At 51.9% G+C, this 27640-nt stretch overlaps 2 protein-coding genes across 4 annotated transcripts in view; both read right to left on the bottom strand.

Annotated features, from left to right (window-relative positions):
- Positions 1–274, bottom strand: part of BSN (bassoon presynaptic cytomatrix protein) — a 72101-nt gene extending 71827 nt beyond the window's left edge. The window contains exon 1 of the mRNA XM_088831745.1: positions 75–274. Coding sequence (XP_088687871.1) covers positions 75–274 — 200 coding nt within the window. The remainder of the gene's footprint in view (positions 1–74) is intronic.
- A 9425-nt stretch (positions 275–9699) lies between these two features.
- DAG1 (dystroglycan 1) overlaps positions 9700–27640 on the bottom strand; it is a 49134-nt gene continuing 31193 nt past the window's right edge. For all 3 annotated transcript variants that reach the window (XM_055413834.2, XM_055413835.2, XM_055413836.2), the window contains exons 2-3: positions 25070–25471; positions 9700–14537 (exon numbers count right to left, since the gene is read on the bottom strand). In XM_055413834.2, coding sequence (XP_055269809.1) covers positions 12135–14537; positions 25070–25354 — 2688 coding nt within the window. In that variant the 5' untranslated portion in view covers positions 25355–25471 and the 3' untranslated portion in view covers positions 9700–12134. The remainder of the gene's footprint in view (positions 14538–25069; positions 25472–27640) is intronic.

The following is a 27640-nucleotide window of genomic DNA, read 5'->3' as shown; positions in this document are numbered from 1 at the left end:
ACTGGCCTCCGCCTCAGGCTGCACACTCCCGTGCCCTCCTGCCCCCGCCCCCGGGAGCTGTGCCGCGCGCTTACCTGCCCGGGCCAGCCCCAGGCCCGGGGCCTGGACCCGCTGGTCCGGCGGTCGCCCGAACCCCGCCTGTCGCCGGGAGCTGTCCTCCGCCTGCCAGTGCTGAAGGCGGCTTCCCTGCACCGGGGCCCGCGCCGGGGCCAGAGCCTCCGGGCGGCAGCGGCCCGTCGCCAGCGCCGCCCTCCAGGCTGGCCTCGTTGCCCATGGCGGGCAGGCGGGCGGGCGGGGTCGGGGTCGCACTGGGCCCGGGCCGGCGGCTCCCGGGCGGCTCTCACACGCTCCGCTCCGCCGCCGCCGCCGCCGCCATCTCCCAGCTCGGCTAGCGCCGCCGCCTGCCACTGCGCATGCGCGGCTCGAGTGCCCCCTCCGCTCACGCCCCCCCCCACGCGTGCGCGCGCTCCCGCCGGCCTGTGAGGACTTTGGTCCACGAGCCTCAGGCTGAATCGCCGGGATACAGCCGCCGGCGCCGACGCATGCGCCCTCCGAGGTCGACGCGGCCGGCGGGTGCTACGAGGCGTGTGCGGCGAGGGTTGGTAGGAGGGTCCCGCCTAGCCAGGATTGGAGGGACACGGACAACGAGATGGGTCCGTGGGGACGTCACTCCGTGCCCTGTCCTGGAGTCAGTGGCGCTTTCTGACTTGGGGAACTTGGGCGTGGGAGCTCTCATTTGGGTAACTTCAGTGTCCCAGCTTTTGGCAGACTTTGTGAGAACTGGCCTCAGAGAGGGGACGCCAAGTGTGGTGTTAAAGGATGTTTAAGAGTTGGAAACGCTAATGAACGAAGAGTGTTCAGAGGCGCAATGTCATGGAAGGACGGAGATTTTAAGGATGCTGAGATATGGGGCTGGTTATGAGGTTCTCAAAGGCTAGCTGGGGAGTGAAGACTTTATCCAGATGGCGCATTGCAGCCATCTGGGATTCAGGCTCAGGCTTAGTCCCGGGAGGTGGGAACCTCAGAAAGTGTCCCTGGGAAAGGTGGACGGTGTGTCAGGGTTGGCCTGAGCCAGATGGAAGGCTGCCTCAGTAGGCCCTGGGACAGGGACCTTGGGGATGGGGAGGGGGGAGAGTTGATACTTCTTGGAGGTTTTGAACCGTGGTTCCCAGGGACTGTCAGATGAGGGGCTGCAGGCTGCCTCTGCTTGGACCTGAGAGCTTACCAGTTACTTTTCCCGTACCTCACTTTTACAGACTTCAGTGTTTGCATACAACTCTGACTCCTCACTTCTCACACAAAACTGTGTTTTCCTGAGGGAGATTATTTCTTAGAAGATATTCCAAACTATTCCTGGCTTCATAAATCACAGCTGTATAGGGGAACTTAAGTAAACTTGAACCTATTTTACAAATTCATCTAATTCTCCTAATGATGGAAGTGAAAAGTGAAAGTGTTAGTCTCTCAGTCATGTCCAACTCTTTGTGACCCATGGACTGTAACCTGCCAGGCTCCTCTGTCCATGGAATTCTCCAGGCAAGAATACTGGAGTGGGTTGCTGTGCCCTTCTCCAGGGGATCTTCCCGACCCAAGGACTGAACCCAGGTCTCCTGCATTGCAGGCAGATTCTTTACTGTCTGAACCACCAGGGAAACCTAATGATGGAGAATATATCAAATGGGATGTCAGCAGTTCTAACCTGACCTGGAATAATCCAGGGATCCCTATGAACTGATAACCAGATGGACAGACCTTAGCTGGGCCTTCCCATGCACACTGATATGCTCCCTATGACCTCTAGGATGGAGTTTCCGTGAAGCCTGGATTGCTGACTTGACTGCCTGACTCTGCCTGGAATGAGAGCCTCTCTGCCCGTGTTATGATGGTCTTCACTGTGTTTCCTCCTGTGTTTCAATCATCTTTGTGTCCGGCGAGGGTGTGTATCTAGGCTCCTCAAGGATCCACATCTCAGCCCTGCCACTTCCCAGATGGGACCTTGGCAACTGACTTAAACTCACCAAGCCTCCATGTCCTAACCTGCAAAGTTATAATACTAGTTCTAATGTGAGGGATTGTGAGAGTGGGGTGGCTGATACAAATAAAACACAAGAAGAAGGGCCTGGTGTCCACATGACCAAATTTATTATTAGTTGTCTCTCTGGTGGATGGTCTGGGATTTGGAGAGTTTGTGCCATACCTTTTCTCCCAGGGAAGAACATGTACACAGGCACTATGAACAGGCCAGTGACCTGACCTTGGCCTGACCCAGGCCCTTCCGGCTTCACAGACACCAGTCAGTGTGGGCTGGACTGCTTGAAAGTGGGGGAGAAAAGGATGTTTGTTTTTGTAAAAGCCATAAGAGCTATGGCTTCCCATAGATTTAAATCAACGTGCCCCTGGTTCCGGTGGGGGTAATTAGCCCTACCTGGGCAGCGGACCTGGGGAGTTGCCCTCGTCAGAGTGGATTGTTGGCTGTTAGCAAACCTCCAGGGTCTCTGCTGCCTTGGTAACAAAGAACACAGTGCAGTGGAGACCTGCAAGTGTGAATTAGTGGTTCCCCTGCCCTCCTTTCCAACTGTCAATTTCACTTCCTCTGAGAAACATCTGCAGGAACACACCTGCCGTGTTCACATCCACCCCTGACATTTGGCCCAGGGACTCCTGCTGACCAAGGGATGGCACTGGCCTCTGGTGGTCCAGGGCTCTGACTCAGTCTCTGGTTTTTATTCACTGTTCCACGAGTTGTTTCCTTCCTTCTGACTTAGAGTGGGGGCTCTTCAAGAGCAGGACATTGTCTGGCTTGTCCTGTTCCCTGGGCTGGCCTTCAGCAGGGCTTCGGGGTTGCTGGTTGGGCTGAGTTCTCTAGGCAGCTCTGGGCATTTCTCTCACTGGCACTTCCAAGGGCTTCAACCAGCAGGCTAAAAGGACCCCAGAGGGGCCTTTGAATTTAGCTCCTGCATCACTGCGTATGGGTTATTCACTTCATGAATAACAGGAACGGTGCTGAGGTTGTGCCCAAAGTGTCTCCTGCTGGAGGGGTCATAGATGAGCTACCTATACTAACTAGGAGAATTCACTAGGCTTGACTTCATGACAAGTGAATGCACAAATCTCTAATTTTATACAAACCAACAGTTTGGATGTCTGGTACCATTTCCTCCTGGGTCCAGCTGCTGCCCAGCCAGGGACAGGATGGACCTGGAGCCCCTACAGAAGTTTCCAAGCCCCCTAAACTTCACTTGCCAAAGGTATTTTCTTCCCACTTCAATGTGACATATGACCCACAGCAGTCATTTTGGAGAAAGCCCAGATGGGAGGAGAATCAGTCTAAATGCCAAAATAGAACTGATGGATGGACACATGTCCACTGACTTCTCCAGCCTGTACTCTCAAACACTCTTAAAAGACCAGAAGGAAAATATAACTGGGGCAGGGGGGGTGGGGGGGGTGGGAAACATCTATCCAGGTAGAAAAACATCTATCCAGGTATCCTGTTCAGAGCCAGCTTGCTGTTGGAGTTTGTGGAAATGATTAGTCATTGGGAGGCAAATCTTGAAAGCATGAAGAGATGCAAGGCCTTGAGACCTGCACCCGGATGCCAGCTGGGCCATGGGTGAGGCACCACGCAGGCGAGCCCAGGCACAGGAGGGGCAGCGCGCAAACTTTGAGGCTTTCCTGCTTCCCCACAGAGCCCAGTTCACCCCAGGCCGCTACTTTCAAAATGGTGACCTCCACAGGGAGGCTCAGTCAAAGATGAAGATGCCGATGGCGGTGACGAGGAATGATAAACTTTGCCAGCAAGAAGGGGAGGCAGAGAGCATGGAGGCGGGAGGGAATGAGGATGGATGGCTGAGGACAGTTCTGGATGGCATGGTGCCACGGGCTGTGGACTGTTCCAGAGAAAAAGACTGGGAGAGCCAGCTCCCGGGGTCTCCTGACCTCTCTGCTCTTCCGTTTTGTTGTGCTGCTGAGGCCTGTCTCACCTCCCAGGGAGAAGCCACTCAGGAAACTGGATCCCTGTCTGCATTCCTCCACTGGGATGGAAAAACAGAACTGAAGAGGAAGGAAGGAAGGAAGCGCGAAGAAACAGAAGGTTTCCCTCCTGGCTGAGGTTTGTCAGCACCACCCACCAGCACGAGCAATAAGGCAGCTCCCCAAGCAAGCCGCCGGCTGGTATGAGACTGCAAATAAGAAACCCAATCGATCTGGGTCCTGCTCAGCAGCCCATCCGGGCTGGCCAGGACATTTTTGCTTGTGTACTAGGTTCGTCAGATGAGCCATGCCTTTGGTAGAGTAGGAAAAGGGAGCAAAACTGAAAGGTATAGAACTAGAACTTGCTGGAGGCCTTGTCTGCGTAATTCCTTTCCTGTTGCACTGTGAGAATCTTTACTTGCATTCTGTGAAAAGAGCCAGGGGAAAAAAATCACCAGAAATGTTTATCACTAACCTAGCCCCACCACCCATGCAGTGCTCCCCAGAAAGCTCATTAAGCCCCATTGCTCTTAGAGATATGTGCTTCCAAAGTCTTGTTGTGACAAGAAAAAAAAATAATGAAGACATGCTTTCTCCAAGTTGTAAGTGCACAAGTCAAAACACGCTGCTTTTCCTTGTCCCTCTGCCTTCCCTCAGACAAGCCTCCAGGCTGGCTTTGTGGATCTCATTCATGCATACCCGCATACTCATCCTCCTTCAGCCAGTGCCAAGCCAGCATTTACTCAGTACCAGGCCCAGTGAAGACTAAGGGACCTTCCCTCAAGGAGTTCAGTTTGCAGAATGGGAGAGACAACACATAAATACTATCTCAATCCCCACTGCAATCCTTCCCACTAGGATTCTAGTTTCCATGGAGTTGCCTCCACCTACCTCTGTCCCACAGGTGCGGAAGTAAGGGGTGGGGGACAGACCCAGGTGGCAAGTCATGTCTGTATACCCTCTCCTGACGAGCCCGTGTGTCCTACTCCAGACAACAGAGGTTCAGACATGACTTGGTCAGTTCATGGGAAAGGGACAGTTAGCTCAGCCCCTTCATCAGACTCAGTCCCACAGTCTTCAGGGAAGTCTTTTAAAGGGAACCCTACCTCATGAGACTCTGTGGCTCTCCTACTGCAAATCCAAGCCCATTACTGAGAATTACCCTTTACCACCAGGGATTTCATGGGACATAGCTATGCTCTGAGCTTTGTCTTTTCCTGGTCAGAGGGGATTAACATAGGGTTGGTTTGTCCAGGAAGCTTTCCATAGTCACTGGAATAGTTTGTGCCTTCCAGGAAAAATAGAATAGCACAGGTCAGTGAAACAAAACCCTTTTGACAAGTAGAGAGGTCCATGGTCCCTTAGGCCTCTTCCAGGATGGATGATTTCAATTTCACTAAATTCAATGTAGTTAAATTTCAGTTCAGTTTGGCACTTTCAGGCCCTAGGACAAAGACAGCATCATGCTAGGCCCCAGGGATGCAGAAGAAACTAAGACCGTTGGGCCCACACTACCCTCACTGAAGCTACAGTCTCCAAGTCTGACCTTTGCCTGCTGCTCAAACCAGGCCCTGATTCTGGAGGCCCTGACTGCTGGCCCTCCATGCAGGGTCTGCTGGCATCCCCTGTAGCCCTGTGTGTGGCCAAAGCAGACTCAACCTGGTGGGGGCTGAGGTCACACGCAGGTCTCCCCAGGTTCTGGGGTGAGGAGCAGCAGGGGTCAGTTGTGCAGAAGCATCTGGGTTACCACTGCTAGTTATGTACTGATAACTCCCTCAGGTGGCAGACCTGGCATGGGCATCAGCTCTCCCAGGTGGTAGCCTTTCTGACCAGAAGCTAATAGTGCAGACTGAGGAATTCCTAATAAGGCTGAACGAGGGACAGGCTCCACTTGCCACTGAGCCTTCCCTCCCCCAGTCTTTGCTCATTTCAACCAAGCCCTCCCGCTCATCCCCGGATCTGCTCCAGAGCTCTTCCTGGGGCTCACGGGGTAGCTGTGTCCCTCTCCTAGCCCCTCCTGGCCCAGGGCCTCTCTGAGGAGAGGCCTGGGATCCAGGCCTGGCCTCAGGAGGCGCAGTGGCTGCTGAGTCAGAGCCACTGGGGTCACAGCGGATGCTCCTCCATCTCCCATTTGCACTCTAATCGCTGTAGTGGACACAGGGACGCAGAACTGGCCTCCCCACTACTCCTCAAACAAGAGGAGGACTCCACCCCCTTCCGCATCCCCCAAGCCCAGGCATGTGTTCCCTGAGGGCGAGTGCATTCAGGACCAAGCTGGTCCTCTCCCCCAGGCACACCCAGGGACAAGCGGCTGCCACCTCCCACAGGACCTCCCCACCCCTGCTATTGTGGGCTGGAGCCAGCCCCTTTCTTCACCTTTCTTTCCCCTGACCTTGGGCAACAAAAGTGCCGAAGGAAATAGGGTGTGATCCCTGGAAAAGAAGCAGACTGACCCGGCCTCAATTCCCAGCCATTTTGGCAAATCCAAACCTGGGCTTTGCCCTCTATGACCTGGGGCTGCAACGCCATGAGGAGGACGCAAGACAAGAGTACCCTCGGGGTTAGGCCCTACCTATCCCCTTAGCCCTCCTGGAGACCTTGGTCCAATCCCTGGCCGCCTTGGCCCTGGCCGCCTTGGCCCTGCCCGTCTTGGCCCTGCCCTAGGTGGGGTTCCACCCTCCCACAGCCAGCCTCTCCCAGCTCCCAGAATCTCCCCCAACCAGCTGTGACTTAACCCCGCCCCCAGTCTGACTTGCCCATTGCTGTCAGGCTTACTCCGGCCTGTGGCGCCACCTCCTGGGAGCCAGTGGACACTGTCCCTCCTCTTTGGCCCAGAGGGCCTGGCAGTTGGCTCTCACACACCTAAATCACTACCAAGGTCGGGAGCTGCCCCTCCGACCGCCCAGAAGCCACCCAGGGGCACCTCCTGGACACACAGAGTCTTCACAGGGACACAAACAGACCAACTTCGCCCCATCTCAGCTATGATTCTAGGGTCACCACCACTGAAGCTGAGAGCAGAGGGGCTAGCAAGCACCCCAGTGGCCGTCTCCATGCTGCCTGCAGGTGCAGGAGCACCCCACTTCCAGCGGATGGGAACCCTCACTTTGAATCTCTTGCCCTACCTTCTCTGGGTCTGCTAGCATCCTCATAAGGAAAAGGGTGCCCCTGTCTTCTGGGGTGAGGGGAAGGGGCTTCAAATAATTTGTTGCTGCTCTACCATAGGAACAAAATTTTACAATCTGGGGAGGGGGGCGGGGAACCTACTTAGAATTGAATCTGTTCTGCTGGCCACAAAGGAGATCAATCCTGGGTGTTCATTGGAAGGACTGATGCTAAAGCTGAAACTGCAATACTTTGGCCACCTCATGCGACGAGTTGACTCACTGGAAAAGAGTCTGATGCTGGGAAGGATTGGGGGCGGGAGGAGAAGGGGACGACAGAGAATGAGATGGCTGGATGGCATCACTGACTCAATGGACATGAGTTTGGGTGAACTCCGGGAGTTGGTGATGGACAGGGAGGCCTGGCGTGCTGTGATTCATGGGGTCGCAAAGAGTCGGACACGATTGAGCGACTGAACTGAATTGAACTGAACAGTACCTGGACCCTTGCCCTTGAGATGGTGGATTCAGAACGGAAACATAGCAGAAAGTGTTAGCATAAAAACTTTAGCCGATCCGTATTTTTAAGAGAAGAGTGAAGCGCACCTTTGAAAGGTGAGTGGGGCCTGAGTGGGGCCTTCCATGCTTTAGAGGAGCCAGAGAAGTGTTTCTTGTAGGAGACTTTTCTGCCTGTGGGGAACAAGGTGAGTCTTGGGGAGCCTCCAGTCCTCACCGAAGTGGTGATGTTCTAGACAAGGCTGGCCAGGAGCTCTTAGACACCCTAGTATTCTGCAGCCAACGCCAGGACCCAGGCCTGGCCTGAGGCAGTGCCTTTACATCAGGAGAGATGAAGAGTCTTCTAGCCTTGCTTGAATTCCCTGCCTTTTCTAGAGACAGATGCACTGGGGGTGACTTGTTATTCCGACTCCACCCCACGGTTCCCAGGATTTCTCAGAATCCCTTGGAGACCATCACTGTCCTATCTTACAGATGGGGAAAGCAGGCCCGACGGATCCTAGGAAATTGCCCTGGGTCAGAGGCAGAGGGGAAGGCTGATTTCTGTAGGCCAGACAGCTCCCTCTCCCTTACGTATCTTTTTTTTCCTGCCTCTGCCCTACACCACCCGCTCCAGCTTGAAAAAAACCTGAGTAGATGGTCCCTTCACCACCAAGGTGAAGCCACAGAGATCTGGCAGGAGTGCGGTGGGGCGGGGGCCCGCCAGGCCAAGATCAGACATCCCTAAAGGAGAGGAAGGCAGGGCTGAGGCAGGAGAAACTTGTGGCTTCTCTGGCACCCACCCGGCTATCTTACTGTTCTGGGCTGAAACCAGAAATCCCTTTCCAAGACAGTGAGTCCACTCAACCCAGTGGCTTTAGGTTAAACATTAAGCAGAATTTCCTGAGGCCAAGAGAGCAAAGGGCAGGGTCATTTCCTAGGCCCCTGCTGCTGAGTCCTGGGGTGAGGTATATGTCTCTGAACTCTTTCCTGGAATTTATCAGTGTGATATTTAGTATGAGGCACTGCTGGCTCAGAAGGTGAAGAATCTGCCTGCAGTGCAGATGCAGGTTCAGTCCCTGGGTTGGGAAGATCCCCTGGAGAAGGAAATGGCAACCCACTCCAGTATTCTTGCCTGGACAGTTCCATGGATGGAGGAGCCTGGCGGGCTACATTCCATAGGGTTACAAAGAGTTGAACACGACTGAGCAACTAACACTTTTACATTCCTCCAAGTAGTTGTCTGACCCTCAACTCCCTGCTCTGGGACTGAGTTCTAGCTGCAACATAGGACCAGTCTCAGCAATGGATCTTGAAGGTTGTGAGCAGAGCAGCAGCCTGGGGAGTGTCGGTGGTGAGGGGCCTGTGGCGGTGGGAGTGAGCCCAGAAGAGGCACCAGTTGTTCTGTGACCAATGGCCCCTGATCCTGCCTCTGAAGACGCAGCTGTTGTATCCCCTGCCTCCCACGGCCTGGGCAGTGTCCTCGGACAACCTGGCCCTTCCTGGGCACTAAGTCATACTAAGCCTACCCAGCTGGCCTATCCACCCCCGGCGGGGCACTTATGGGGCAGGCCCACAGAAACTATAACCATAGGCCCAAAGAGGGTAGAACAGCCTGGCCAGAAACCACCCTCCCCTTCTCCCCACTCAAGGCCAAGGTCAAACTGCCTGGAGACTCCCTGGGAGGTTTGGCCAGTCACAAGGTGGTGGGCAAGGGGCCCAGCCTGAGAGACCCCTGCCTGGGACCCACTCTGGGGCAGACCTCTAGTAAGACCTCTTGCACCATCCTCCCCTCCCACCCAGTCTCATTGGGTTTTCCTGCCTATTCTTTCCCCCACCCCACAACTACAGATGAGGAAACTGATGCACAAGCTATGTCTCAGCTGGTTTAGGCAGAGGAGGTGCTAGGGAGGGCTCACTGGTTGCCAGAACTTCCGGTGCCAACCACCACCCCTCTCAGAGGCACAGAAATGCTAAGGATGTGAAGGCTATCCAGATAGCTGCTCAAAGGCCGCCTCTGAGTGGGCCTAGCCAGGCCCCCTCTTTCCCTCTGTCACATGGACTCCAGTCCCACCCTATACTCAAGTTGTGTAGGGGCCAGGGAAATAGATGCTTGGAGGCAATGGCATTGTAATAAAGACACTGCTTTTATTTAGTTCGATATGTTTCTATACAGAATGCAGAAAACACATCTTAAAATCATATAGAAGGAAATAAAAACACGTCAGTGGTTGGTGAACACTTGAATGTGAGATTGGCTCTCTGTCTCACAGAGTCCAAAGACCATTGCCAGCCAGGCGCTCAGGGGAGGAGGCTGCCTGCAAGGGCATTGTTGTTGTTGTTATTCTGTTCACTGCCCCATTGCCTCCTGTTGCTATGGCAACAGGCCATTCTGGGCCAGCCACATCTCTGCGTGGCAATGCCCAATGGTGGGGTTGCTAGGGGCAACGGAGCTTATTTGGAAGGCCTTTCAAAGCCCTCACCTGGAACACTGGAAATTGTTTATTTTTTTGGCGAGGTCATAAAAAAAAATCATCCCACCAGGTCAGACCCAGCTTGCACTCCTGACTCTGGGGCACTGGGGGAACTCCAGCTTGTATCAGGACATGGAGGCACAAGGGCCAGTCATCACAGGTCCACTGAGCCCTCACTACAGGCTCCACCCACCAGGGTCACTGCTCACCCCACCAGCGGGCCAGGCAGGAGAGAGAGGCTGGGCCCTGTGAGAGGAGGTGCAAAGTGGAACGCCCTCCAGAGAAGGGCAGGGTGAAGACCCGTCCACTCTGACCATCCCTCCCGTCCTGAGGCAGCACACGCGAATCCTCTGCAAAACGGTCAATATGGCTTAGAAGTGGCTGCTTGATGTGCACAGGGAGCCTGGGTCCACCCACCCGCCCTTGATCACGGAAGGGACACATTATTGCAAAAGGCATTCCTCCCTAAAAGGTACCCAAAATAACTCTCAGACATCAAGAAGTCCTGCTCAAAACAGTTTCTTCCAAAGGAGGAGAATCAAAGCTGAGTGGGTGCCCCTGAGTCACGGGACAGAGATGCGGATGGATGGACGGACGTTCTGCTAAAAAAGGCAAAAGGAGCCCCAGTGTGATTCTGGAATTTAAATCATTAGGAAAGGGGGGGGGATCAAAATGAGCAAAGCCGTCAGTCCCATGGAATCAACACTAAGAGCTTGTACAAACTGCTGTAAGCATCACCGTTTTTAATCTTTTTTAATAAAACAATTTGAGGCTGTATAAAAACTTTAGTAAAAAATTAGCTTCGAGAGCCCACAGATTTTTTACTATGAACTATTGCTGGCACTCCTCCCCAGCCACCAGACCTTGCCCAGCTGTTCAGGCCCGAGGCCTGGGACTGGAGCGCCAGAGAAGAGGGGTGATGTGGGTCAGGGTGGGGCTGTGGACTGTTGGGACAAAGTGGCCAAGGTCAAGTGAGGAAAGAGCATCACATGACATAAAAATATTGCATCTTCACCAAAATGTCCCCCACTGAGTGTTTCAGAAACCATGATATTCCTTGTGGGGGGGGAAGAAACCACACACAGAAGAAGGATAAAAGAAAACGGATTGATGTGGTCGAGTTCCTCGACCTCCCCCGCCGTCCCCACGAGCAGCTGGCCCACCCTGGAGCACCTAGGTTGGGGGCCACGGCCACCGCCGCCTCTTGGGAGTCCCCTTTCCATGGAAATGAAGACCCCTTGGTGGTGGGCCGCTAGCGTGCATGGGGTGGGATTGTGGATGTCCTTGGCCTAAGAGGCCCCCTCCAGCTTCCAGCCCCTGGCAACGGTGGGACAGCAAGCCCAGCACCAGGGCCCTGGCCCCTGAGCCAGGGCCAGGAGGCCCCCAGGCGGGCTCTCTGGGGTATCAGAGCAACCAAGTTTACGTAGTGTGAAAAAATAGGATTCCTTTGATAAAAAATACTGTCCCTTGGTCTTCTCTTAAGTTTGAAACACCCCGGGAGCTTATTTTTAGCAAAGCAATTTCCCATACCCACCCCCAAATGATACATACAAGTTTAGGTAAACAGCAGATTAAATGTAAAAACTTAACCTTAACGTCTGAAAGTCCTCTGAATTTAATCTTTAGCTACTGTTTTCCATGTTACATCCTGCAGCTAGACACACGTGAATAGAAAAAAACAGTTCAGTTAGTGTTAAAGGCAAAACGCAGAGCCGCCGGGAGGCCGCCCAGCACTGCCTGCAAGTTCATTCGCGGTTCCTCGCTCCCTCATCTACCTCTACTCCAAACGGTGCTTTCAGAGCCAGCCGGCCTTCAAAAAACGCAGCAAAGGATTTTCTATGAACAAACAAGAAGCTGTTAGGCAAAAATTAAAAGGAAAAAAAAGTCCCCAAAGTCTCTCCAGCGGCTTTGGGGTTTAGGAGGACCAGAGAGGGCGGGCTTGTCCAGGCCCCGTGTGTGTGTCAGTGTGTGCTAGGTCAGGTGTCAGCTCCCAGTGGGCGATGGTCTGCAGGCCACCGGTCTCCACAGACAACACCGTGTGGTCTCCAGGGCCCTGCCCTACCCCTACCTCCACCCAGGCGCTTGTGGGTTAAGGGGGCACGTAGGGAGGGGGCGACCGGTAGGGGGTCATGTTCTTGGGCCGGGAGCCCTTGCCCTCCATGGGGGCTGTGAAGGGCGGTGGGGGCTGGTAGGGTGGCGCGCTGGGATCCTCATCCCGCAGGGGTGCGTACTCTCCCACGGTGTCCTGGTTCAGGGGAGTGGTCTCGGGCACGCCCTGGTTAGGGTACTCGGGAGGGGGGAGGGGGGCTTTCTCCTCCTGCAGGATCAGTGGCATGCTGGAGGAGGGAGGGGGCTTGGAGTCATCTAGCTCGTCCGCAAAGATGATGGGCACCCCCTTCTTGATGAAGGTGGCTTGGTCCTCCAGGGTGAGCTTGCCCTTCCGCTTCTTGCGGTAGCAGATCATGGCAATGATGCCCGCGATGAGCAGGATGGCCGCCACCACCACGGCTGGGATGACCGTGTGCAAGTACACGTCGTCCTCACTGCTCTTCTCAGGGTCCCGGTCTGGCACCTCCGTGGCTGGTGCCTCTGACGGCACCCTCCTGGGCGGTGCCACTGGGACAAACTGAAGATGCCGGCAGCTGCCAGAGCCCGTCACTGTGATGCTCATGGCCTGGAAGTCGGGCTCCAGTGCGTTGGCAAAGGCGGCTCGAGGCTTCCCATCATCCTCGGCGATCCTCCGGCTCAGCGCCGTGATCTGCTCCTTGGGGCATGGCTCGAGGGGCAGGGTATTGTTGGTCCACTCCACCACAATGGAGCCCCGGGTGATGTTCTGCAGGGTGATGGTGCTGCAGTTGCGGTCCCCAAAGGCAAAGGCCAGCTTCTTCACCAGGGCAATCTTCTTGTGAATGTCGTTCGTCACGGCTGCGGGGTCACCTGTCAACTTAGCCTTGAAGCGTGCAGGAGCCTTGTCCCCCTGCGGGCGCCTGTGGACATGGATCTCAAAGGCATCCACCGCCGACAGGCCCCCCTTGTCCGTGGCGTGCATGAAGTACTCATGCTTGCCCACGTGGCTGCTGTCTGGCAGGCCATACATGAGCTGGCTGTTGCTGTTGAACTGCACCCACGACTTCTCGCCTACCAGCTGCTGCTCCCGAAGCTTCAGGGTCAACTTCAGCTTATCAGTGGTGGTGTCCTCATTGTCGTAGAAGGTGTCTGATGGGATCTTCACCTCAAAGTAGGTGCCGACCCAGGCATCTACCCTGTCGATGTGGTTCTTCAGCTCCGGGCGCTGGTTGGGTTCCCCTCCACGGGGTACCCCACTGGTGGTGGTGCGGATGCGCGTCGGCGGGGAGGCGGTTTCCAGTCTGGTGATGGGCGCCTTGGTGGTGCCCCGGGGCACCGGTCGGGGTGTCCGTGGCTTCTTGGTCGGCCTTCGAGTGGTGGTGGTAGAGGAGTCAGTAGAAGGTGTGGCTGGTCTGGGTGTGGACACTCGTGGCTTCTTGGTGGTCGTCGTGGGAGGGGTGATGACTGCCGTGGGCTCCACGTAGCCAGGAATGGTCACTGTTGGGCGGATCTGGCTGGGAACCGTGGTGCCAACTTCTGACACCCGAGTGGGCTGGATGGGGCCAAGGGTTGGGGTCTGAATAATGGCACCTCGAGTCCGAATGGTGACTGTGGGCTTCCCAGGAATAGGGTCCCTGACCGGAGGAGCCGTGGTCTCGGTTGGAGGAGCAATGGCTGGAGACGTGGGTGTGGGCACAATTCTGGACGGTGGCTCCTGGATGGCCGTGGTGGGGGGCCCAATGGCCGTGACAGGTGTGGGCGTGGCGTGGATCTGCCTCCGGATGCGTTTGGGGAGGGGGGGTTTCTTATTGGCGATGTGCCAGCCCACCACAGGGTAGCCGAGCTGTGCGGACATGGCGCCCTCCCGGGCGGGGACCTCCAAGCCACGAATGTCAGGCACACTGTTCTGGTTCAGGGCGCAGCCCAACTTCCAGGAGAGCAGGGCCCCGTTCTCCACCACCTTCTTTGCATTGCCTGGGCCCGCCATGAAAGCCGACATGTCAAACAGTCTGTTGTTTACCACGGGCACCAGCTTCATGCTGTGCAGCTCCACTTCAGAGAAGCCCTGCATCCGCTGCAGCAGGTCGATCCTTTGCTTTGGGCTCATCTTGGTGAGGTCAGCATCCAGAATGACTGTCAGGACGGTCACAGGCTCATCGGCAGCACAGACTGAGGACCCCAACTCGCCGGGATCTGGTGAGGCCGCCCGCACCGACTGCAGCTCACTGTGGTCTTCAGGGTAGACCTCGATAGAGAACACGCTGGAAGTCTGGGGCACGTGGCTCCCATTGGCCCCAAGTCGTGCAGCGCTGACTGAAATGTAATGCACCCCCTTATCAGTGTCCAGGGGGAGACCCTCCAGGGAGTGGCTCTGCGGGTCCCAGTGCAGCCAGGACGGTAAGGCCTCCTTCCCTGCGGCTGATACCTACGGGAGACATCAGTGTGTTAGTCGCTGCGCTCTCTGCATAATGTGATCACAACAGTTAACAAGGGGTCGAGGCTGTGGGGCGGGCCTGAGGTACAGTTCAGAATGCCTGCTGGAGGAACCACCTCCGCTTCACCTGTCACAAAAGACTGGGGCCGCCTGCTGGGCTAGTGTGGAAGGCCAATGACTCGCCCAAGATAGTCACACAGTGGGGGGTGGCAGTGCTGGCATAGGACTGATGCCACAGAGCTCAAGAATGTTGCAGGCTTTTATACCAGTGACATGCCAGCCACCTACTCACCCATTCTGCCTGCAGGATCAAGGCCGAGGGTCTCCTTCCTCAGCACTCCTTTCCACCCTCACCTCAGACTTCCTTCCCGGCCCTCCACAGACACCACAACTTTGCTCACGTCCTATCCTTGGCCTGGAGTGCCTATCCTGCCCAGAAGCAGAAATACAGTGGGGTGCAGGGACAGCTCAGTGCTCCCAAGTGACTCATTTTACAAATGCCATGTTACATTCCAGTGCAGTGGGGCACATCTGGTTAGCTGTAGCTGATGTCCCTATTAACCCTGCTTTTCAAATCTAAAGCAAAACTGCCATGCCCAGAGAGGGGGGAATAGAAACAATGGCTCTAAGAAGTGTTTACCAAAGGCATCCCAAGGACCTCTGGTCTCTCTCAAAGAGAGTTCTGTAGTCAGCTTCGTTTGGGAAATACACGGAGCTCACCTCTGCCCTTGGAAAGCCAGAGCACAGAAGCAGGCCTCGGGAATTCATCCCCTTTTCCACCCAGCAGCACCTCCCAGACTTATCTCAGGCCCGAAGTCCTCTTCCACTGCAACGTGACTGGTACTATGTAAAGCCCCCCAAGGGAATGCCACCATAAAAACTTCCATGTCAGCTGACAAGAGGGAAACGAGACTCACCTCTTGTCCAGGTCCCACCTCTGACTCCTCTCACCTTTGGGAAATACCCGCTCCTGCACCCCGTGCAAGAAAGGGGGACCCACTCTCTGGTCTGCCTCAAGGCACTCAGCTCCACTGTCCTGTCCATCCAGTGCAGAGACACACTGGCCAACAGACGGTATGTCTCACTGCCAGCCTCGGCCCAGGGACTGCCCTTCGTGGTTACTGTTTCTCAGGAGAGGGACACCTTAACAGGCTTCCCTCCCTGTGGCAGGAAGGCCAGAGCTGTGTCTGCTGGGTTCCCCAGGGGCCCTGGTTCCTCAGGCTTCCTCCTTTTTTGGCTTCCTCCTTCTAATTAGCCAGGTGGGTAAATGGTTGGGGAGGAGACCCTGAACTTGTACGTGCTCTTCCCAGCTGGGCCCCAGGTGGATGTCCAGGCGGCACGCCATTCCATCAGCCTTATCAGAGACCCGAAGTTTACCCCGCTTCTAAAGAGATTTCCCACCTCCAGCAAACAAGCCATGAGAGGACACATAACATTATCAGAAGTTGTCCTTTACTGACTAATCTCTAAACCACTGAGTTCACTGAGGGTCGTGAACACATTCCATCTAATTAATGTACCAACAAGAACCATCCATCTCTTCACTCACCGTGCACTGCAAACACAACCAGTATCAGATATATATTTTACTGTATACAGTTATATACAGTATATATATGTACTGTATAGTTATTTTACTGTAAACACAGGGGTCTTCAAATCCATGGAAAATACTAAACATATTCTTCCCTTACAATCTTTTTAGCTACAAAAATACTTATTACAACTGCTTTGACTGAAAACCCTGTGCTTTAAATTTTTTCAGTTCATGTACGCTAAATACAAAAACTACCACATCCATACATAAACATGTAAAGCAAAGGCTGAACGATCCAGATTGCGAAAAATGTGAAGCAAAGGTGTAAGGCCAAATGGAATGATGTTTCCCAGGGGTGGGGCAGGGACCGCGGGGCTGAGAGGAAGACAGTGGGTGAGCCAGGGTGTAGACCCAGCTCTCCGGCCACCCACGGCCATTTCTCCTAATCCCACTCCATCCCAGTGACCACCACTGGGATGAGAGCACACCTGCAAGACAGAAAAAGGAGAAAGGGAAGGCCAGAATGGAGCTCTGGGAGAAGGCAGCCAAGCAGGAGCCACCTGTAGAGAAGATGGAACAGGGGCAAGAGACCAGGAGAGGCTCCAGGTGGCTGCCAAGTGGCTGCCCTCCATGGTCGGGCGGTTAGGCCTGCGCCCAGCCCTGTGTGTTCCAGCAGCACAGACGAGTGAGCAGTGCCAGTGCTTTTTCAAGTCCGTCTCGGTTAGGTAAGGGCGGTCTATGACAGAGAAAGGCACCCACCTTCTCAAGCCACCCTGCCTGCTCGCTTCTTATTCTGCTGAACCCAAGAGCCACAGTTCTGCTGTCAGACATTTCCAAGGAATAAACCCAGGTTGGCCGAGACTCCCCACACGGCCAGTCTTCTTTAAACTATGCCAAGTAACATTTTAACCAGTTAATAATGTGTTAACATAAATAACAAACATTAAAGAAAACCCCAGGTTTTACCAAAAAGCAAGTTATAATGCTCAGTCTCAAACCGGGCGATGGAAGAGCAGACTGTGTAGCTTTATTTTGGTTATGGAAATGAATTCTTTCACTACGGTCTACCCACAGCTTTACAGACATGTGGGGTAAGCCAAGTCAGAAAAACAGCCAAGTCACTCCAACCTGCACCTGCCTTCCCTTCTGCAAATTCTCACTCCTCGGAGTCCCAGAGCCCTGGCCACAGGCCAGGTGTTCCTCCCGGATCAAGAGCCCAAAGCAAACAGTTCCCAGCGTCGTGGGTCTCCTTCAAACAGGAAGGAGAGGCACTAAGGTCTTGGTGAAGCGTCTTGGTGCTGCAAGCATCAGATCCAGGCAGCACTTTGGCTGGCACTGATTCATTTTAATAGAGGGGCCATGGGAAGCAAAACAAATCCAAGTTCCACAAGAAACCTAGCCAAGACACAGGTAAGCTGGCACCTCTGTGTCTTCAAGGCCATTTTAGGGAGAGTCCCTGAACTGGGAAGTCTGAACATGCCTGAAGGTCGGGCAGTGTCCACATCTCCAGGGATTCCACCGGCTGCCCCTCCCTCTCAAGGGCCCTCAGTTGAGGAAACGCCCTGAGATGCAACACCTCCTCTACCTTGACAAAGCAGGAGACCCCCCAGCCCAGTCCACAGGAACTCCGGACATCCTCCCCAGCTTTCAAAACTTCCCAGTTCCAGACCACTTTTCCTCCTAAGGCCTGAGGGTAAATCAGGATATGAAAGTTCCTTCTCAGAGACACAGCGCCCATGACAAGCCAGGACGCATCTCTATAATAACACCCTACCCAAGGGGAAGCCCCATCTTCAGGAGCTCTTGGCTGACTCCCAGCTCCAGGCTTCATCCAGCCTCAGTTTTCTCATATCTAAAAACAGGGGGAAGATGCCAACCTTGTATGATCACAGGGCCAGGCACACACTGGACTCTGTCAGTGCTGGTTCCCTGCCCACACCTCTGGGCTGAGAGGGGACACAGCACACATTGTGAGGCTCACAGCCACAGGAATGGGTCCAGGGCGTGTCCAGGCTTCACTCCCCTATCGTCCTGCCCAACTGGCCTCGGACCCAGCAGACACTGAGGCCTTGTCTCCCTGCTCATAGCCCAAAGCAGAAACTCAAAGCATCAGAGGAGAGCGGAGAGGCCATAGGAAGAGGAAGCGAGGACCCTCTAAGGGAAGCAGGCCAAGGCTGGGAACCCTCAGGGACTTACCTGTTAAGGCCTGTTTGCTAAGAATGGATGAAAACATCGAGGGGGTAGAGGGGTGGAGAGAACCCACTGTGGGTGACATCCCACAGCCAGCACTTACCTCCTCTAAGTCTGAAACGGGTGCGACTGATCCTGGCCCATTTGCACATGAGATTGCACGATCCTTGGAATCCTTCGTTTACTCGTATAGAAATTTCTGTCCTCACTGTACTGCAGCCAGCCACGACTAACCCCTAAGAGCTGCTAGGCTAGGAATGGCAGGCAAGAAGCAGGAATCAGAGCCCTGTGTGAAGTGCTCACAGCAGCAGCACATGTATTTAGGGTGACAGGCTGTCCTGGACATGGAACTCCCCCAGGGTTTCGAGTCACCCAGCCCTCCCCTCCCCACCATTAAATACCAGCACAGCCTGAGAGTTGTGGAATGCAAGGCCTGCTGACCTTTTAAAGCAGCCATCTTGGAAAGGAGATCTCAGGTAATGGCAACAGGAGGCAGAAACTGCAGGAGGAAGCCTGACTTGACATCACAGGCTCCAAATCACAGGTCACCCAGAAAGAGACAGAAACCTTGTCAGTTTCAGCAACCCTGAGAGACCATGCTTCTGAGATGGAAGGTAAGCCCAGCACAGAGGAAAACAAGATCTTGAACAGCTACACACCCAGTTTTACAGGTCCTGATCAATAAAGTACATCTAAAAACATTGGAATCAAATCACTCAATCAAAATCACAAAACCTGAGCAGACCCACAAGGAGTTCTAAAGATTACCTGCCCGTGATGCCCGCAATTAATCAGCACGACCAAGGACTGGGGAACTACCAAACGGGTAGGTTTTGGTCACGCCTCAGTCTATACTAGCAAATGATTAGTAACTAACTTCCTGTTCAGTTCTCAGACATTCTCTCCAATTGCTTATCTAGTGCCTTCCCGTGCACAGTAAGCCTGTCAAGCATGCAGTATGAAAAAAAGACCTGTGTTAAACACCATGCAACGCATGTAGAGTCTCTCACCCCAAATCGGTATCCTTCCACACCTAGAACAAATGGGCAGAGGAGTTTCTATTACTTTGCCCTTCATCAAAGAGCAGGTATCTGCCCACAGTCTGGGCCGCAGAGCTAGGCAGAACTGAAAGACAAAACTGAGGAGCTGGACTCTCACTAGGGCCTAATTAACTTTTATGATCACTGGCTCCTAAAACCAAGAAAACCTAAGTTTTATTATTCAGAACCCACCAGGTGGTATCTTATCCATGCAGGTGTTACGGGATTTACACATGGCAAGCAAAGACTCCAGAAAGATGGATGAGCACTTTCATATTCATGTCACTTGGAGGGGCTGATGATGGCCAGCAAAGAGGGATCTTAGGAATTAAGTATAATCCAGAAACTTCTCCTCATTTGGTAAGAAGTCCCTGACACTACAAACATTCTGGGGGGTCCTCTGGCACCTTCCAACCACCCTGAGCCAGGAGAGCCCCAGGGGATCAGCCGGGGCCCTTCCTGGAATACCCAACCGATGTGCCGGCAGAAGGTGTTCTCAGGGGCCCATTTCACAGAGGCACAAACTGCTGCCCTGCGACACCATACTGCTGGGACCTCTGAGCAGCCTGCCCTGGTTAAACCCCTGCCTTCCCTCAGACCTGGTCACTGGCTCCTACACCCTTCAGCCCCTCACCCCCCAGAAATGCTACAGACCACCTTGTCTGTGGCTGGGAACCACAGGCAACACCCTGAAGGTACTGGCACATGAAGCGGCTGTGTGGTGGGCTCCTGTGCTGCTCGGGCGGAAGGAAATAAGTTCTTCTGATGGACTCAGCTTCCGGTTTCTGGGCCCCTGCCCCCTTCATGGCACTGACTCACATTCTGGGTGAGCCCGTGTCTGGCCGTGGACTATGACAATGAGACAAATCTGCTCTGCGGCCAAGCTCAACTTCTGCAAATGATACACATGGGCAGTCATGTGGCTAGGCTGTGGGGAGATGGCACATGCCAACAGGAAGAGTCTCTGACTGGAGGTCAAAGGGCCAAGGCTTTGCCCCCACATAGGGTAAGGAACCAGGGTGGACACACTTTGCTGAAACACGATCATTGGTCCTGCTGCATGACATTCAAAGCTCACACCAAAGCACATCCAATGCCACAAAGGCCAAGGCCAGGGATCACATGTTGAACACAACTTGTCCAGCCTAATCGGTGTCCCTCTAGTCTGAATTACGAAGCATTTTACCTGATATTAACTGTTCTCATCTAAAAAAATCCAAAACTTCATCATTTTCCTCCCAAAGTACGGGACAGTTGAGCATAATTATAGCCACTAGTAAAATTCTCAGAATCAGTTCATCAATTCCAAGCCATTTTCACTCTGTTATGTTCTTTCAGTCATCGTCAGTAATTTTTTCTTTCCCTAAAACATAGAAGCCTATATATTCAGTAAGTATTTGAGCTGATGTGTCTGGGCAAATGCCATTCTGACGACCCACCCCCAAGGATGCCTTCCTTCGCCAACCCACATTTCCCGGTGTGCCCTGTTCACAAGGGAGCCATTCAGAGCCAGGGAACACCCACTTGAGACAGGAAGAAACTGCAGTTCATCTCACGCAGGCGGGGTGGCCGCAAAGCTCTCAAGCATCCAAAGAAATGCTCCTTTCATGAGCTCCCCTTCCTGGCCCCAAAGAGTGGCCATTGTTCTGCAGGGAACAATTGGGGGCCGATGCCAGGAGCTGAGAGCACAGTCCCAGGAAGGGCTGCTCCCAGTCTGCCGACATCTTGGGCTGGGAGAAATTCCACATTGTCTCCAGACAAGGAGGCTGAAGGGAAGCAAGGATGAAAAGCAATCCTCAAGGGCACTACCAAAATGAGACATCCAACGGGGGGCCCTAGAGGCGCAGCCCAATCGTTCCGTGAGACGCAAAGACCTCTGACCGCCCCAGAGAGGAGGGGTTGTAAGGTCTTGTCATATAATCGCCTTCCTCAGCCATTCCTGCTTGCATGTGTGCTCAGTCACTTCAGTCATGTCCAACTCTTTGCAACCCCATGGACTCTAGCCTGCCGGGGTCCTTCATCCGTGGAATTCTCCAGACCAGAATACTGGAGTGGGTTGCCATGCCCTCCTCCAACAGATCTTCCCGACCCAGGGTCTGAAGCCACGTCTCATGTCTCCTGCATTTGGCAGGCAGGTTCTTTACCACTAGTGCCACCTGGGAAGCCCTCAGCCATTCCTACAGTCACTCAACTCAGAGGACAGGCACCCTGAAGGAGCCGGCGCCAATCCTGAGGGAAGTCAGGAGGGTCACTTATACTATGGCCTACTTGGAACAGCTTCGGATCTGCCCAGCGAAGGCAAAACTGGCTTCTGTGGGACCTCTCCCCACAGGACCTGAGAAATCTGCCTGCGTTGGGGTGGAGGAAAAGGGCTCCAATGTTGAAATGGAGCCTGAAGAGGTGGCTATACCCATGCTGACAGAAGAGAAAAGGAGCCAGCAGCGTGGGCGGGTCCTGAGCTTGGCGTATCTGTGGGGCAGAAAGGGGCTGCTGTGCTGAGGCATGGCAGGCAAAGGGCAAGGGGAGAGAGGAGTCCAGAAGCCAGGTGAAACAGGGCTTAATCCTAAGTGCAGGGGCGTTGGGAGGCCTGTTCTGAGCATACTCGAGCTTTACGAAGCTGTCTCTTGCCTCAGTATGGAAAACAGACTGAGGGGTAAGGGCGGAGGCAGGGCGCCTGGGAAGAGGTGAGCAAGTGTTGCTTCGGCTGATAGCAACGTTGACGGATATGACTTGGAGGTCACCCCAACAAGACTCATTGCGACCAAGATCTGAAATGTTCCTAACATTCCAAGACTATTGGGCAGCCATTAAAAATTACACTCCCAGAGAATACTTAAATAACAAAGGAGGAAAACTCAAAAGTACAGTGAATGTAAAAAAGGTTAAAAAACATGATTTCAGGTCTGTTTGAAATGTCTGTGTGCCTATGTGACATGGATACTTGTTGTTGATGAATGCAGAAAATCACGTGCGAGTACCTCAGTGGTAGGAACCACCAGAGTTTTTTTCCCTCCCCTTCCTATACATTTATACATTGTTATTTTAACGGTCTGAAAAAAAAACCCTTTACTGTAAAGGCTTTCAATCCTGTTTTACACATAGGGAAACCAAAGCTCCAGGAATGAAGTCAAGCTTTCTCTTTTTTTTTTTTTTAATGTAGACCACTCTTAAAGTCTTCACTGAATTTGTTACAATATTGCTTCTGTTTTCTGTTTTGGTTTTCTAGCCACAAGGCATGTGGGAACTTAGCTCCCCAACCAGGGACCCAATCCACACCCCCTGCATTGGAAGGTGAAGTCTTAACCACCGGACCACCAAGGAAGTCCCTGAAGTCAGACTTTCTGATCTGATCTCCCACCCCACACAACCCTGATGTTAAGACTGTTTGGGATGAAGAGTCACACACTTTCATCTGTTTTTCTACAGGTTAATCAGCTACTAACTGGTCTGCTTTCCACAGATAAATACGCTCAGATAAAATCCTGTTTTCCTAATAAAATCTCTTTGCTCCCCTGGTGAGTAAGCCTGTTAAAGATCTCTCTGCCAGCTACAGCAAATAGCCAGCTCCCTGTATCAACTCAAGGCAACTCTGGTCCAGACTAATCCATGTACAACATTCCAGTGGCCAACAGAACAAGGGTAATCAATCACTACAGGGTTTAGATATTCCGAAGATGAAATGTGACGCTGGGTAAGAAATGTACTTCCAAAAATACCATTCTTCATCTAATAGTAAGACTAGAATCTGGTTTACTGGGCTATTATGAAGATCACATGCAAACATTTTGCAAAGACTCTACAAGCCAGAAGGAGCTCCACGGAAGTAAGCTAGGATCTTCAGAAGTATGACTACCTCTGAGAACACAAGGCCACCCTAAGAACAAGCTGTGACCTAGAGAGAGGGCCAAAAAGGAAAAGGAAGAGAACACAAGGAGGGTCAGGTGAGGAGTGAGTCTGCCCAGATTCAAAGGAGCAGAGACACACCTCTCAATGGGAAGAGTGGTATGGATTTGGTGACCATTTCTAATCTAGATGCCCTGGGTTTGTGGGTCAGAGAGGGGCAAGCTGGTGAAGACTCATTAGAGCTCGCTCTGCTTTGACCAACGGAGTACAAAGGAAGTTTCAAGTCCAGGCCTTAAAAGATGGGCAGCTTTCATTTCCTGTATCTTGGAATACTCAGTCTTCCAAGGAGTACCTGTACACAGGTACAACCCAGCTATTGCACCTGTGAGGAAATCCAAGCACCGTGGAAAGGTCTACATGGGGAGAAACCAAAGACTTTGATGGGCAACCCCAGCTAAGCTCCTCGTCAACAGGGCAGCACCGCCTTGCCAGCCATGAGTGAGCCATGCTGGAAATGGATCCTCCAGGCCCAGGTGAGCCACTCTAACTAGTGCAGCAGAGATGAGATCCCCAGATGAGCTCTAAAGCCCTGAATTCTTGGCCATGAAATTGTGAGCAAAACAAATTGGCTGTTTCAAACCACTATTTTTGATGCTTTAAACATACCAATAAATCTCCAGGACACTATGTGTACACAGAAGTCTAAGTACAAAACCGATATAAAAACTACCATAACAAAGTATAGATCTTGGAATATTTTTAATTCATACTCAAGTCACGTCTTTGAGGAAAGTATGCTACAGGGCAAGGGTCAGAAAACTACGGCCCTGAGTGAAACCTGGGCTGCCATCTATTTTTGTACAGCCCAGGAGCTAGACATATTTTTTGCCATTTTTAAATGATTGAGGGAGGAACAAAAATCAAAAGAAGATACAGCATTACTTGACATGTGAAAATTATATGAATGCAAAATTTCCATTTCAGTCAAGTTTTTAAAAGTACAGTTTTACTGGAACAGAGCTACGCACGTTCATGGGCACAGTGTCTGTGACTACTTTCATACTGCACTGGCCAAGATGAGGACTTGCAGCAGAAACCATACAGCCAGCCAAGCCAAAAAAATACCTACTCTCTGACTTTTTAAAAAGTAAGTGTGCCCACCTCTGCTCTAGGAGATGCTCATAGCCTGAGGGGTATACCCCACCCACCCACACAGCCACTGTGCAAACTCACTCAGGAGCTAGGGGAAATTCCATAACCCTAAAGGGATGGTCCTTCTTCACACAGAAGCTTCATGTTGCACCAAATTTCCATCCTTCATTGGCCAACACTCTTCTGTTACAGAGGTCTCAGGTTCCTTTGTTCTCTGGGATGCTTGAGAACAAAGGAGATGAGGCGAGGCTGAAATTTATGTACTAATTTTGGGTCTTAAGGGACTGAATGTATTAGTAAACATAGAGCACCCAAGCACAGCAAAACTCTTGATATTGACTTATACCTTATATTTTAAAAATATTTTCAAAGCATTTAAAAGTTCCATATTTCTTGGGTTAATGAGAGGAGACTGCTTCCTTATACACAAGCCCTTCCATCAAATCCCTAACTTAATGACCAAAAAAATCTTCCAGAGAACAGATGTAAAAAAAATTTTTAATAGTGACACTCTCAAAATGGGAGCAAGAATAAAGGTTTCGGATACTACTCTGAGGAACATGGGGACCCTCCAGTGAATGTCAGCAGCTGTCCCTCTCTTAAGGAAGGAAAACTTAACAGGTCCTGAAAGAACTGAGTTCAGAATTGCTGGAAAACTGAAAAACTAAACCTCAACTAAAATAACCTTAAACTAACACTAAAATCAAAACTAAACTGCAAGATGAGAATTCTTCCTCAGTTCAGCTTCTATCCAGTCTCACCTTGATGACTTCTCCTTTGGAGGCAATTAAATCTGTTGGAATGGTCACTCGAAATGAGCGTCCGACGATAGCCGTGCCATCGGGAATGCCAACCACCGTGGGAACAGCCTCGTGGAGGTCTGAGAGTACTGAGTGCATGGATGCCTCGAGCTGGTTCTCCCAGTCCCTGACGGCCTCCGAAGGTTCACTGGGCCAATGGGACTGAGTCACGGCCACAGACAAAAGAAGGAGAAAGGTCCTCCCCCAGAGGGGAAGCAACAGCGACGGGCCCACAGGCATCCTCATCCCCGGTTCAAGTCTGTTCAGGCAGATAAGTCTCTCCAAGAAAGGAAGCAAGCGACGTGGTCCCAGAACTGGGTCCTCACCCTCTGCACACCTGCTCCATCCCAGAGCACCCAGAGCCTGAAAAAGAAGAAGAGCAGACTCAGACTTCAGCAACTTCCATGGTTTCCAAGTTGAGCACAGGCAGTTAATACACTCTAACTGTTCCTGCCCAAAATATCTACCCTGAGTTGGATTAAGTCTCCCCCCGCACGGCCCAGGGTGAGAGCCACCAGCTACACGTGGCTCCTGAACACTGGAAACGTGGCTGGTCCAGTAAGTATAAAACACACAGCAGATTCTGAAAACTAAGTATAAAAAAGGAATGTACAATATCTCATTAATACCTTAAAAATATTGATTACATAGTAAAATAATATTTTGGATATAAAAATATCTAATATAGTTAAGTAACTATTAATAAATAGTACATAATGAAAACATTAAATACATGATTGAAATTAACTCTACCCACTTACTTTTCTTTCTTTCCATGGCTACCAGAAAATCTTGCATGAACAGTGGATCACACATATTGTTGTTGGGTAATGCTGCTCTATGCCTAACTTCCACTTTATAGGAAACACAGGGCCATGAAAACAGACAAATGTGGAATGCATGACAGGACCTTCTACAAGATAACTGATCCGGACTTTCCAAATGCTGACACCTCTAAATATAAGGGGACTATTCCAGATTTAAAGACTGCAACCAGACACAGTGTGTACATCTTGACTGGACCCTGGACTTACTTTTGTTTTTATTTTTTATTGACGTACAGTTAAATGACAGTGTTGTGTTAATTACTGCTGCACAGCAAAGTGACTCAGTTATACGTGTATGTACATTCTTTTTCATATTCTTTTCCATTATAGTTCACCACAAGATACTGAATACCATTCCCTGTGCTATACAGTACAGCCTCGTTTATCCATTCTATACATGCCAGTTTGCATCTGCCAATTCCAAACTCCCAATCCAACCCTCTGCCACCTCCTGCCAGTCAATCTTCTATGTCCCTGATTCTATTTCTGGTTCATAGACAGGTTCATTTGTGTTGGAGTTACTTTTAAAAAAAACAACACAAGACCAGCTCCCAAGGGGATAACTGACAAATTCTGTATGTGGGCTGGAGATTAAATTTATTGTTAATTTTCTTAGGCGAAATGATGGCAGTGTGGCTTAATAATAACATTCTCAATTCTGAAGTATTTAAAGATGAAGTGTCAAAAATCTCTGCAATTCATTTTGAAATGGTCCACTGGGGGAAAAAAACGTGTGCACATATACAAAGAGATAAGACAATGTGGCAAATACCACAAATACTTTTGGAAAAACAGAAATACCAAGTATTTGCACAGAGGAGTATGGCCAACTGCTCACTTCTTACACCCCCAATAGTGCCTATATTTGCACTCAGCGCTAGTGAACAAAATTTTCTTCAACTCTCTTACCCCCCACCCTCAACAGTGCCTAAAACCCTGCACAGTGTCCCCTGTCCGCCACGCCAGCTTCAAGCAGCTCAGGACCTGCACTGTGGGGCTTTCTGGGTGCCCACAGAAGGCCACAACCATCACAAGCAAGTTCCCATTCTGAAAAAGGAAGAAGCCCTGCCCTGAACCAAGCTGTCTCGGGGCCACGTGATACTTTCTGACGTGGGTAATGAAAAGTAAATAAAAACGCTGAAGAAAACAAGGTCACTGCAACAGCCAGCATACTCTAAAGTCAGTGTAAGTCCAAGCCAAAGCCAAAAGGATTTTTTCAATGTTGATTTTTCTATTCCCGTTCTTATTTTTTGAACTAAAATTCATGAGACAAAAGTCAAGAAAGTATAACAATCCTGAGGGTTGGAAGTCCTATCCTACCAAACCAAGACTTATCACAAAGCTACTGTTATCAGGTGGGGCAGAGGAGACAGCGGACTGCAGAACCAGTCAAAGTGGAAATTGCTCAGTTGTATCCAACTCTGAAAACTCATGGACTATACAGTCCATGGAATTCTCCAAGCCAGAATACTGGAGTGGGTAGCCTTTCCCTTCTCCAGGGGATCTTCCCAACCCAGGGATCAAATCCAGGTCTCCTGCATTGCAGGTGGATTCTTTACCAGCTGAGCCACCAGGGAAGCAGAGGGAGAGCCAAAACCAGCTCACAAAGGAGATGTTCAAAGGCGCCAGGACAAGTGGCCGTCTAGGCAGAAAAAAAGTTAGGTTCTTCTGTCATTTCTCCATCGAAAACGAAACAAATCCCAGG

Source organism: Moschus berezovskii, chromosome 24 (assembly GCF_049115385.1).
Source record: "Moschus berezovskii isolate FMDL1 chromosome 24, NW_MosBer_1.0, whole genome shotgun sequence".
Taxonomy (NCBI): Eukaryota; Metazoa; Chordata; class Mammalia; order Artiodactyla; family Moschidae; genus Moschus; species Moschus berezovskii.
This window is presented reverse-complemented; position numbering and strand designations above follow the sequence as displayed.